This window comes from Anarrhichthys ocellatus, unplaced genomic scaffold (genome assembly GCF_004355925.1).
Source record: "Anarrhichthys ocellatus isolate YVR2014 unplaced genomic scaffold, GSC_Weel_1.0 scaffold18, whole genome shotgun sequence".
Taxonomy (NCBI): domain Eukaryota; kingdom Metazoa; phylum Chordata; class Actinopteri; order Perciformes; family Anarhichadidae; genus Anarrhichthys; species Anarrhichthys ocellatus.
In genome coordinates this window covers 5,192,427-5,204,836 of record NW_022280048.1, presented here as the reverse complement: position 1 = coordinate 5,204,836, position 12,410 = coordinate 5,192,427, and the positions used below count along the sequence as shown (strand labels likewise).

At 41.4% G+C, this 12,410-nt stretch overlaps 2 protein-coding genes across 3 annotated transcripts in view; one reads left to right on the top strand and one right to left on the bottom strand.

Moving 5' to 3' along the window:
- Window positions 1-6,285, top strand: part of zswim7 (zinc finger, SWIM-type containing 7) — a 20,300-nt gene extending 14,015 nt beyond the window's left edge. Inside the window, exon 5 of the mRNA XM_031857311.1 lies at window positions 716-6,285. Within this exon, the coding sequence (XP_031713171.1) occupies window positions 716-826 (111 nt within the window). The 3' untranslated portion in view covers window positions 827-6,285. The remainder of the gene's footprint in view (window positions 1-715) is intronic.
- adora2b (adenosine A2b receptor) overlaps window positions 1,200-12,410 on the bottom strand; it is a 12,974-nt gene continuing 1,763 nt past the window's right edge. Inside the window, exons 2-3 of one of the 2 annotated variants that reach the window (XM_031857309.1) lie at window positions 4,050-4,238; window positions 1,200-3,929 (exon numbers count right to left, since the gene is read on the bottom strand). In XM_031857309.1, coding sequence (XP_031713169.1) covers window positions 3,530-3,929; window positions 4,050-4,238 — 589 coding nt within the window. In that variant the 3' untranslated portion in view covers window positions 1,200-3,529. Of the gene's footprint in view, window positions 4,239-12,410 lie in introns of both variants that reach the window. The other variant, XM_031857308.1, reaches the window with a different exon arrangement.

The window sequence follows — 12,410 nt, the reverse complement described above, 5'->3', positions numbered from 1 at the left end:
CCCCCCCGCTGGAGCCGCTCTATAGAGTCCAACATGACTGGATAAGGCCAAACAAGGTCCATACTGCTCTGACCAGTAGGACAGATAACGGAGCGCTCCCACCAACAGCAGACAGCGCTAATAAACAAGAGTCGATAGGAGAAGCTAGTAAACAAACTTCTGTACCGTTGTCCTATTCGCCGCCCTTTGGCTCATCGTTTATGTAAAACACTAATCCACCGGCGTGTCACTGTGGAGGAAATCTCATTTCTAATGCATTGAATAGGCTGAGGGTGAAAACAAGTCAATGATTAACACGTTAATAGTAATGAGAGGAGCTTCTGAACGCGTTCGGTGACACATGCACACAGATGCAGAACTGCACTGTCATTGAACCCCATATTTAACGTCACAAGTTAGGATCTCATTCATTGCACAAACACTCCATCTGGAAAATAATACACAGTCATAACAACCCGCTGGACCACTGCGCTTTTCATTTTTAGAAATGTTTATAATTTGATGTAATTATTGGAAATTGTTGTGGCATTTGCCTTGTGACTAATATTCCTGGATTGAAGTTTGCTCGGTGGGAAGTTTCCAGCGTGTCTGAGCCAAGCAGCTTCTCTCTAGTCTGGTGTTTACATGAGAACTTTGAATTTTAAGTTATTGAAGCGGGCATCACGGGCTTCACAGCCCACGTTCACGTAACGAGTCCGCACTCTTTTCTCCGCAGTGCAAACACATCCTGGCCGTGTACCTGTGCCAGGCCACGGGTTGGACTCGGCAGGAGAGCGTGTCCGATCAGCAGATGTCCGCGCTGCTTGGCGGGACGGCAGCCCCGTGAGGTCCGTTCAGTGCAGCAGGAGGACCGGCGCGTCGTCGTGGGCCCTGTTGGATGAGAGAGAGACGATGGTTTTTGGACACTTTGGGTCACCGCGGAGAGGATCGGAGCACGGGAACTCTACCACGGTTTCTGCTCTTTCATTCGTCTCGCTGAAAGACACCAGATGTTGCTTTATTTATTTTTTATTTTGGAAGGGTTCTTAATCTGTTTCCAGGGAAACCACACAGCTGCTCATTGAGTATGTGCGGCTTTATTTTTAGGTTCCTTTTTATCTGGAGCTGCATCAATTAGGGAAGTAGTGCATGTCTGCATGTTTCCTTTGTGGCGATTGTAGAAATAAATAGTCATGAAATTGAAATGAAGGAATACAGACTGATCTGTAACAATATAAATATTGCCTTTATCAACAAAATAATCCACCATACATACAGGTTGCATCATGTTAAATAGCAGTATCCGTTCGCAGTTGCAGTTGTGTTGAAAGAAAGAAAGAATGGCCTCTCAGTTTGAACATCAGCGTGACCACAGTGGATGTTTCTCCTGATTAGTACAACAACACTATAGCATACTGACAGACTGATAGGTACTTCGGAATGAAAGGCAGGAATGTTGAAACGAGATCAACTTATCGTCCATCTTACCTTTTTTAAAATCACAAAAGAAGGCAATTGTTTGACATCGATCAATAGCTTGTAGAAAGTTGGACACCTACAGTACTTATTTTTTACACGTCAATCAACAAAGACAATGACACAACAGTACAGTGCAGTTACAGTGTAGATGTCTCCATTGGAATGTACTAAAACTTTGGCACACTCCCGTATTTAGCCCTTGGAGTTAGTTAGAGGTGGTATACTGGACATGACGGGCGATAGTGAAGCAGTGGTGCTCGACACTTCTTAAAACACCAACATGACATGGTTCACCACCAACAATAAAGCACACCAAACAGGAAATAATCGAAAATGTCAGTGCAATGTGTTTTCATTTGTGTAGTGATGGCTCTGAGGTGACCCTCATTTTTTTTTTTTTTTTCACAAGTAATACTCCAAACAACACTGTGCTTTGCTCTGATTTAATTCAATTTGTTTTTGTCACCTTACGCCAATTTCTTCAGTTTTATAAGCTCAACAGGACCATTCACAATACTGCCGACCGCTGCGAAATCAAGAGACGAGACGACGCACTTTAAGGTGCTTTAACATTAGACACGGTGGAAAGCAGTGCTGCAGCTGTATTGCCTCAAACTATGATGCTGCGTACGAGCACCGTCGAGTGCAAAGAAGTAAGAATTTGCTTCTCAGAAAACATTTCATTATTGTTACCTACTTCAAAATGACATACTATTTTTTGGGGGTTCAGCTGGACTGGTCGCCTATCTTTGCGAGCGCTGTTAGTAGCGCTAAAGAGTAAAGCGAATTGAGTCCTCAGTGCAACATATTTTAGAGGTTTCACCCTTTAAACAGGAATGTTTTCTCAAATGAAACTGATCATCTGAGTTCAGTCAGTGACTTCAGCAGCTTTTTGGAGGTCTGACTGTATGAGAGCCTCAGGATCCCAGCTAAGTCTGAGGGAACGGGGGGGGGGGGGGTCAATGTCAATGGTGCTTTATGCGATGTATGCCACGAGATGCATGTGGGCCAGAAGCTTGGATGATGGGGAAAAAAAAAATGTATCAAATGTGACATGTGATTGCTCAAAGCTAAATGTCTCTGTGCAGATGCCATCTTTTTTTTTTTTTATAAAGGGTACAATCATTTTCCCACTTCCTGAGCTTTTGTCTGAAGAAACGTCAACATGGAAATTATATGGAGCACCGCCGCCGCAGGTGTGTTTTGCTAAACTACTTCTTATGTCTGGGTCTGCTAGACTGAACCAGATCTTGCTGTTTATTTAGTCGCCACAACAATGCTTTTAGCCACAGGGGTCATTTTGGGATGGGAGATGATTCATGGGATCAAGCATTTCTGTTTTGTCAAGCAAAAGCACTCCCCCCCTTTACTTCTAATTAAGTATGTATGAGGGTCCTTGTCGTTTGTGATCCCTCTGTTGAAGAGCGTGTCCCTCCGCCTGTACAAACATTACGTTGTGGAGGATTTACTAGTGCAGCAGCAGGACAACACTGGCATAGTTGAAGCAACAGCTGAAGAACATCTCTGCTATAATAAAAGTATTGATACAGAAAATCTTTTTGTAGAATGATGCAGTATGAATTCATGAAAGGGCCACGAGCCAAAAACAACCACAGATGTAGATTACTACCATTGTGCCTCTCCAGGTCCACAAGCACAGTTCTAGCCACATGATGTTTTTTGATCTTTAAATAAATTAATAAACACTGACAGTATAAAATAGCAAGGCAAAGGGAGTGTTTGGAGTTGAAACAGGGGATTCAGAATGATAAATAGCATTATAGAATGTAGTTTGGATCCGGTTCACAGTCCTACAAATCCAGTTAGCTTCAACATTTTTTTTTAAATCTGAAATCCTTCACAATACAAAGGGTTACGTAAGACTTGCCATTCAACATCACACTGCCTGACCCCTGATTCATAAATAAATGTCCACATTCAACTCGCATTTGACATCGGTTCTTCACATATCACCCTCGTTCTGTAAACATATAAACCTCAGTGGAAATTAAAGTCAAGACCGAAACATCAGAGTCGACGCAGATGAAACTCCCCTCAGTGCCGGCTCTCTCTATGGCAGAGGGTCGATGGTCATGGTGATCTGTTCTCTGTTGCTTCTGCTGCTGTTGGAGCTGACGTACAGCTCCTCCCTGCGGCAAAGGACGTGCTGGGTCAGGATCTTTCGGAAGGTGTTCCTGAAGTCCTGGATGCGGTAAGCGTAGATGACGGGGTTGACCGCGGAGTTGGCGTGAGACAGAATGATGGCAACGTACATGACAATCTCGGGCTTATGCAGCTCCTCGTAAAACAGCGTGAGGCAGTTGAGGATGTGGACGGGCAGCCAGCAGACGGCGAACAGTCCCACGATGATGGAGAGGGATTTGGCCACCCGGATCTCCTTCTGCAGCAGCCCGTGGTGATGGCTGTCCCCGTTACCCACGCACTTCAGCTCGATCTGTCTCAGCTGCTTCCTGGCCACAGTGAAGATCTTCAGGTAAATGCCCAGCATGATGAGCAGCGGAGGCAGCACGCACACAAAGAAGTTAAAGTAGACCATGTAGTGCATGTCCACCACGCTCTCAAAGAAGCACCTGAGGTTGCAGCTCTGTACTAAGTCTCCGCCGACCCTCGTAGTGTTGTCCGCCCCAGAGCTGCCGTTCCTGCAGCTCGTGTACTTCAAGTTCCAGCCAAAGAAGGGGATGAGGCCGATGACAAAGGAGAGGATCCATAAGATAGCGATGATCTCTCTGGCGGTCTTTCCCGTCATCAACTCCTTGTACCTGGAGAAAACACAGCACAGGGAACCGTCGTCATTATTTTCCCAATGTGGAAGTTTTGGACAAAGGTCACACTCCAAAGATAGGCTCTAGAGCTCGAGCACAGCCCAGCTATAACATACAAATACAACAACATAGCAAAAAGGGAACACCGCGCTAACATGAATCAAACTACAGTATATGAGCAAAACATTTTTGGGTGCTTTTTATAATTTTGCGACGTTAATATTTACCCATGTACCTCTGATGACTGTTGCAGCTTTTGCATCTTTTTTTTCTAGAAAATCCCAACGTAGCTTAAAGCTAGCAGTTGTTTAGTACTTAGTGACTTTAGGAATACTTGAATGTTAATGATTAAGAGGTTGTTTGACAATCCTGAAAAAGATTTGATCCAAAATTCACACATTTTGATTTAAAAAGATGTTGCAATGGAGAAAGAAGCGTCTGCAGAGAAGTTAGTGTTTAGTTTTGCTCGTAGAGCGTGAGTTTTGTTTGTGCGGTATGTTGGTGTGGCCTTTCTGACGAATCATATTATTCTTATGCAGCTCCGTCTGTGCACCAAGATGCACATCGGCCTAATAATGGCTATGAATCAGGCAGACGATATGAATGATCAAGTGCGATGGTGAATTGCTGTGACTTGGTGCATTCAAGTGCTGTAGAAAATGTATCATCTTCGCAGTCCTTTTTTTAAATTTACTTTTTGGTTTTTCAAACCAAACAAAAGTGGACAGAGATCAGCTTCAAAGTCTAAAAGCTACTAAATTCATTTTAACAATGATGTTTGATCTCCTGAGGATGGAACACTGTTAACATTAAACATCCCGATGATGGACCTGATGTCTGAGCTTCACACTAGTGCATGAATGCACCACAAAGTGTTCAGTGTTTGTTATTAATTGGTATGAACACTTGAAATCCTATTGAAGGAACCTTAGATGAGTTTACCTGGACCTGTTTTAATGCCAGTTCATTGTCTCGTCTAGGGGAGGATGTACTCTGGAGCCGGTGACGACTAAACCCCCAAATCTGTTATAAATGTTAAAGAAGATGAAATAGAATGATAAAGGAAGCCGCATCCCATATTGCTTTATTTAGTTTCATGTTACATCTGACCACATTATCAGCTGCTAAATGAAAGCATGAAGTCTGCTGACAGTATCTTACATACGCTTCGCTCAACACACATATTGCTAAAATTACACGCGCCTTGCTTTGAGGTGTTGAGTCAAGACTTGAAAATGAAAGACTTTTTCTATCTTCATTTTTTTTGTCTCTTTGCGCTTTTTTTTTTTTTTTTTTGTTCGATGCCTAAACTGTCGTATAGTTCCATCTGTTATTTTCCACTGTTGTTGAATGGATGAATGTTGAGTATTTGATACATTTTACACAGATTCAGCACGTTTCCCATAAAACCCGTCCCTCACTGGAATGAAAATTATGAACGGCAGGTGCACAGAGGCTGCGTATGGAGATTCGGGGGGTGACTCACACAAGTGTCGTCTTGACTGTCCCAATCATATGAACAGCGCTCGAAGCAAAAATGAGCAGTTTCCTCAAAGTGAATCAGGCGAGCGACCGCATGGTAATGACTCGCACATATGCTGACATCCGCACGCACACACGCAGCAGCCAGTCTGAGCTGGAGGTGCCATAAATAATCTGATTTCTACAGCTGCACCTTATATGATCACATGATATCAGCACTTACAATATGTGTGTGTGTGTATATATTTGTATATATATGCCCTCCAGCATGGTATTCACAGTTGGCCTTTACAGGCCGTGGCTCGTTGACTGCAGTTCCCTTTTGCTGCTGGATATATTAACTCTACAAACAAACGATTCCTCACTTCCAGGTCACATCCCCCAACAACAGCTCTTCCGTGAGTCAGTGGACTGCTTCAAACGGTCACATGCTCCAAATTGGCACGGCACTAGTGTCATATAAAGTGTAAAATGCCATAGTATGTCATTACAAAATTATAGTGTGTGTATAGCACTGCACTGGCTTCCTGTCCAAGAAAGTATTGACTTTAAAATCCTGCTGTTGGTTTATAAAGCACTGAATGGTTTAGTGCCAAAACACATCTCTGATCTGCTGCTACCTTATGAACCATCCCGACCCCTTAGGTCGTCTGGGACCGGTCTGCTTTCTGTTCCCAGAGTCAGAACTAAACATGGAGAAGCAGCGTTCAGTGTTTCTGCTCCACACATCTGGAACAAAGTCCCAGAAAGCTGCAGGTCTGCTGAGACCCTCAGCTCCTTTAAATCAAGACTGAAGACTTTTCTGTTTGCTGCTGCTTTTAATTGAAACAGATTCAAAGATATTAATCAATTTCTTGCATTTTGTATTTTATTTCTTACGCTGCTTTTTAGTGTTGTAATGACTGTTAATGTTTAATGAATATTTCAATGAATATTTTGCCTTATGTTTTGATGCTTTTAATGATTTTATGTGAAGCACTTTGAATTGCCTTGTTGTTGAAATGTGCTATACAAATAAACTTGCCTTGCCTAGTATATAAATTCATGGTCTAATGTCATAAAATGTCTTCAAATAGTCATAGTATAGTATGTCTTAAGAATACATAGTATGTACAGTTATATTCAACTTACAGCCCGCGGGCATAGAAATGTCATAGTATGTTTAAAAACAAATATATACATTATATTATATGCCATTAAATTGTATTACAAATATCAAAGTATAGTACATATAGATGATTTATATAGTAAATCAGTCTTTGTATATTATGTCATAAGGTCATAAAATGTCATAAAAGTCATAAATATGCGGGCCGAAACCTATGCCAATGCAAAAGTGCCTTAAACTTGCATTCTTTCTAATGGCCAGGAGGGGGCGACTGTACTGGTTGCAAATAGTTGATCGTATTGTAGTCTATGAGAAAACTACGACGGCGTATTAGGACCATTGTAGGCAATACAAAAATAATAATTACAGAGCAGGGGTCGGGGTAATGACAAACTGTGGTGAAGCCAGCCGTCTGAATTTCGTTGCTCCTTAATTAGTGTTATTATGGTAAGGATGGCCTCTTAGGGAGGCGAAGATGTAGCAACTCATAATGTGATAACTGTGAATAATGTAGTAATTTAAATGAAATAAAAATGTACAATGTAAAAAACCAGCACATAAGAAAACCTTGAGTGCATAACGTAATAACATGTAATAAGTTATTACATTATGTGAAAATTATTACATTAAAACTAGGCAAAAACACTTGTTGAATAATGTAATAGTTTTAGTGCATCGTGTATTTGCATTTAAAAAAAGGAATTTTCCTTTTTTTTTTTTAAAGTCTGGGAACCCTTCATACGTGACATTAGATACATAATTTACTCTTAAGCCAATGTTTATTTTGTGACATGTTGTAACCAGGAACACAAACAAACCAAATGTACAAGAGCACACAGAGACACAACTCTGAAACTCAAGCTCAGTGTATATCGTACAACTTAAGGGACATAATATATCGCAGAATAAAGGCAGAATAATCAGTAGATCAAAAAAAGATCATAATAAACTAGAAAATACAATGTAAATCACTAGATGGCAACACTTTCTATAATGCTTATGTCTATAATCTGCTTAAAGCATAGTACAATTACAGTTCTAAGCGCTCATAATTCATACTGCTTCATGAAGCATTTTGTATTGACCTATAAGGTCAAGTATCATCATAATTACTGACCACTAACTGACTTTTCTTTTTGAAAGGATCATGTGTCGTATAATTCCCATAGTTATTATTATATTCCCATATTATAAACTGATAAGTTTCTTAAAGTGGTAATTGTTGGCTGTAAGTAAAGTATTTAAATGTATTTAAATCTGTGCAAGAAATGATTTTTACTTTACCTAAAGCAAACAGTGACCCGTTATAGTGACTTATAGTCTCATAACTAATTATAATGTACAACTATGGGATTTATAATACATTATATTTGACCTCATGTCATGCAGTATGTTATGTTTATAGTAATAGAGCATTATGAATATGTATAACTATACAGTGTTGTAAGCAGTTTATAACACATATATAAGTATGTTTATAAAGCATTACATACATGGGCATCACAGAAAGAGTTGCCAATCATTTCCCCATGTATCATGTAGCCCTCCTCCATCGGGCATCTTAGCCAATAAAAAGGTGCTTCACACAGAAGGCAAGGCCACTGGCTTCTACAACTAAATGTTACAACCAGCAGTAATACCCAACAATACTGAATATTTAAACTCAGTGAATGTTAGTCAACTTCTGCACCATTCTAGGTTCAAAACCTTTACAGTATAGAGGAACACAATACATTATAAACTAAGACAATGGAGTGTTGAAAGGAAGAATATGCCGAATATTAAATATGTATTTTATTTGGAACCATCCAAACGATACGTGGCAAAGCACAATCCCCGCCCTCATCCATCGGGTATCTTGGCCAAAAAGCAGCGTGTGAAAGGCCACCGGTGCGTCCAGCTGCTTTGTTCAGCCTAATAATGCTGATGCAGCAGTTTCTCTCACACCATCAGCTAAAGAATCTTCAATATACATTTTTGGCAAGAATGGCGGGGAAAGCTGTGGAGTCATGTGCATATATAAAAATAAAAAAAAGAGTTCACATGAAGTGACAGCACTTTTTTGTTCAGCTAACGATTAAATTAAATTCATATGCCAAGAATCTCTGGATGTCAAATATCTAAGAGGCTTCATCAGTTTCCTACTGAATGATGAATGATGTGTCTGATGTCATGTTAGAAGGGTTCTCAAGCTCAAAACAAAGGAAAATGCTTTGCAATGATTACACTATGCACTAAACTTATTACTTATTAAACTTAATCCCCCAAAAATGTCTGTTTATAATGATTTATTATTTTCTTATAATGTAATAACTTGTTACATTAAACAAACTGTTGTAATGTCATGCGCTCATGGTTCTCTTAAATCATGTGCCGATTACTACATTACAAACTTTTATTACATTTAAATGATCACATAAACTTTTATTACATTTAAATTACTACATGCGCAGGTTCTACATTACGAGCTGCACCTCGGCCCTGAAACATACACAAGACATGTTCTTTAATATTCTTTCATGTACTTGAATAAATACTAATATTGTAGAAGTTACAGGAAAATAGAGACAAACAGCTTCTATCTTTGACTACTCGAAGGCATGCGCCATTTATTTCAGCACAGATAATACTACGAACCAAACTATGGGAAGACGTTACTCCAAACGCACTGCGTTACCACAGTTACGCACTGAAGCCTTTAAGGGGCCGTGCCCAATTATCATCGTGTCGGTGTGAAGGGAAAACAAGACCACACAGCACAACTGCTGGTGTTAAAGCACAGATTAGGGGGAATTATGTCCTTAGCTTCCTGGGGGGAGGTCCTGCTGCTGAGATGAGAGGATGAATAGAGAGAGTCCGCTACAGTATAATATATCTCGCACTCGGCGGCCAACGTTACCACAGCGTTCAGTGGCATATGTGGTGTGATGAGGTTAATTCAAACCTTGCAAAGTGAAGCCATGGGTTCCTTAACAAAAAACAAAACGCTATTTTTTTATTACAAAGGTTTTGTGCTCCACTATTTTTCCAACTTCTAAATAGTATTACTCCTGTCCACTGGCTCCATACTTGTTTCCTTTCCTACAATGGCCCTGTTGTAGACAATGACCCTACTCTTCACTTGCAGATAGTGCTGTTGAGTTAGGACAGAAGAGGACCGAGTTCATCGAAATGACTCACCCAGTGCAACGCCCTTTATTCAGTTTGTGACTGTTTCTGGACAATTAAGTACTTCTGTGGCACAGAGGTAAAATCTACATCACCAATTCATCATTCTCTGTGGGATTTATATGTAAATAAAGAGATAAAACGAAGCCATCCGCTAAGAGGCTGCGCGATACGAGAATGAAACCAGGCTATGAGGAAGTGTGTTCAACATGTGGTAATTCCCTCAGACTTTTATAGCGCAGGCAGGAAGTACGCGCCATCGGCGTGTTATTTCAGAAGCAGAGACGTTGCTGGTAAAATTCAATTTGTGTTACTGGAAGGACACTTCTCTATCATTAGCCCAGTCTTTCCTCTAAGTGGGCATTCAAAGCGAGAAAATAAAGCCCTGTCTTATAATAACTAATATTCCCAACACTCAATTATTTACCAGTGGTGTGCCAGCTCCGCCTCTGTCCGGCGACCCCCTGCAGGGAGACGAGCGGGTCGCCCCGGGGGCCATAAATAATACAGCACTCTGCCCGCAGAGGGAGGAGAGGAAGCTTCAGAGCTCAGTGTCCTCACATCTCCCTGCTTCTCTCCTTCTTCTACTCCCTCTATCCGTCAATCACAAGTACAGCAGGCAGCACAAGGTCCGTTTCCCAGAGGGCCCATCTCATGCAGCCCCCCCCCTGCCCTCCCACCCTCTCTTTCTGTTTGGACGCAGGGAGCGGGCGAGCGGCTGAATGGATTAGTTCTGGCATGACAACAGCACGCTGGCATCTATCTTTGTTTTGCTTTCTTCCCCTGCTCCATTCTCCATACATCCCCTTCTCTTCTCTCTGCCGCTGTGCTTCCGCCCGGGGCTACAGACCTCTGCCAGGCCCCCCCCCCCCTCACACACACACACACTATATCTGCTTAAATGTGCGGCAGTGTTCGCAGTCTTGCTCTTTCAATCACAATCTAACAGGTGGCCCTTCACACAGGTGGGGGGGGGGGGGGGGGGGAATTATACGTAGCCTGCCAAGGTTTGTATGCAAACAGAGCTGTTCAGCATTTGCATTATGAATTGTATTTGTGAGCATGTCTCTATAAAAACAAGTTGTATAACAAGGTAAAGGCACATTAATAAAGCCGTGTAAACACAGATCTGAATCTGTAAAGCCTTCACGGACAAATTAAAATTAGGATGTGGTGATGCACTGAATTGTTTTGTCGTAAGCAAAGTTCTTAAATTCACAGCGTTTGCTGTTTCAAGTTGTGAAAGCAGACACATAGCGCTAATTTACAAAACACAAACTAAGCATAAATCTTAAAAGATTTAAGACTTAAAATGTACTCATTGTGATATATACTATGACGGTCTGATGTAGATCAGACGAACAGACAGCTGACAAACTAAAGGACAAACCTGAGTGAATGAGTGGAGAAACATAGTAATGTAACCATGTAGAACTGTGAGCTCGTCACACATACGGTTTAATTAGTCCGTACAACAAATAGTCTGATTATTATTATAATAATAATGAATAGTTTGGTATTTTGGGAAACCTTTTTGGTCAAGAGTTAGATGAGAACAAAGTATCAACCTTCTCATCTAACTCAGCAGACGGTTGAGATAAATGTCTTTGGAAATCTTGACTTTTTTTTACTTTCTAGACGAGCTGCAAAACCCAAAACACTGACACCCACTCCTAAACCTGACCTCTACCAAACCATACAGGGCAACCTACACACATCTTTAACTTTTTCTTTCTTTTTGTCAAATTGCACGTCGTTGTCCCCTAACTCCACAGCTGATCCCAGGTCATTTCAAGAGTGGATGACGTATGCTTCACTAAAAGTGTGAGGATGATGCATCTCTCACCGTGTGTCTACATCTTGAAGCGTATTTCCACCAGCTTCTTGTATTGTACCGTCCACCCATCAACAGAGCCTTGACTGCTTCTTTAACTCTAATACCGGAACTTTTCAAGAGTTTTCATTATTTGTAAATCACTAGAGCAGGATGTTCATGTAGGATGACATGGTATCACACCCACTGCACCCCTAAAAGTGCTGAAACAAAGACAGGAAGACTCTGAAACTGCCCATTAAAATGATGATGCCCACTTTTCCTGACCACCCTGAGGCACTTGCTGCTGGTGTGGGTGTGATCTTTTGAGGTCTCTGATGTGCTAAAGGTTATTTGAACGCCCAAACAGGACAGAGGAACAAAATAACTAGAAGTTATTTTTCTGACAACAGTGAAGACGGGGGCTTGAAGAGAGCGTTGAGTGGGTGGGATGTGCGCATCTGTCATCTCAGGGGGTTTAAAACATCTGGCTTTGGCCTTTCACTGGAGTCATCTGTGAAAACACTTTCATCCGAGAGCCCCAAAGGCCTGCAGACTGGCCAAACTCACACACACCCACACACACACACACACACAC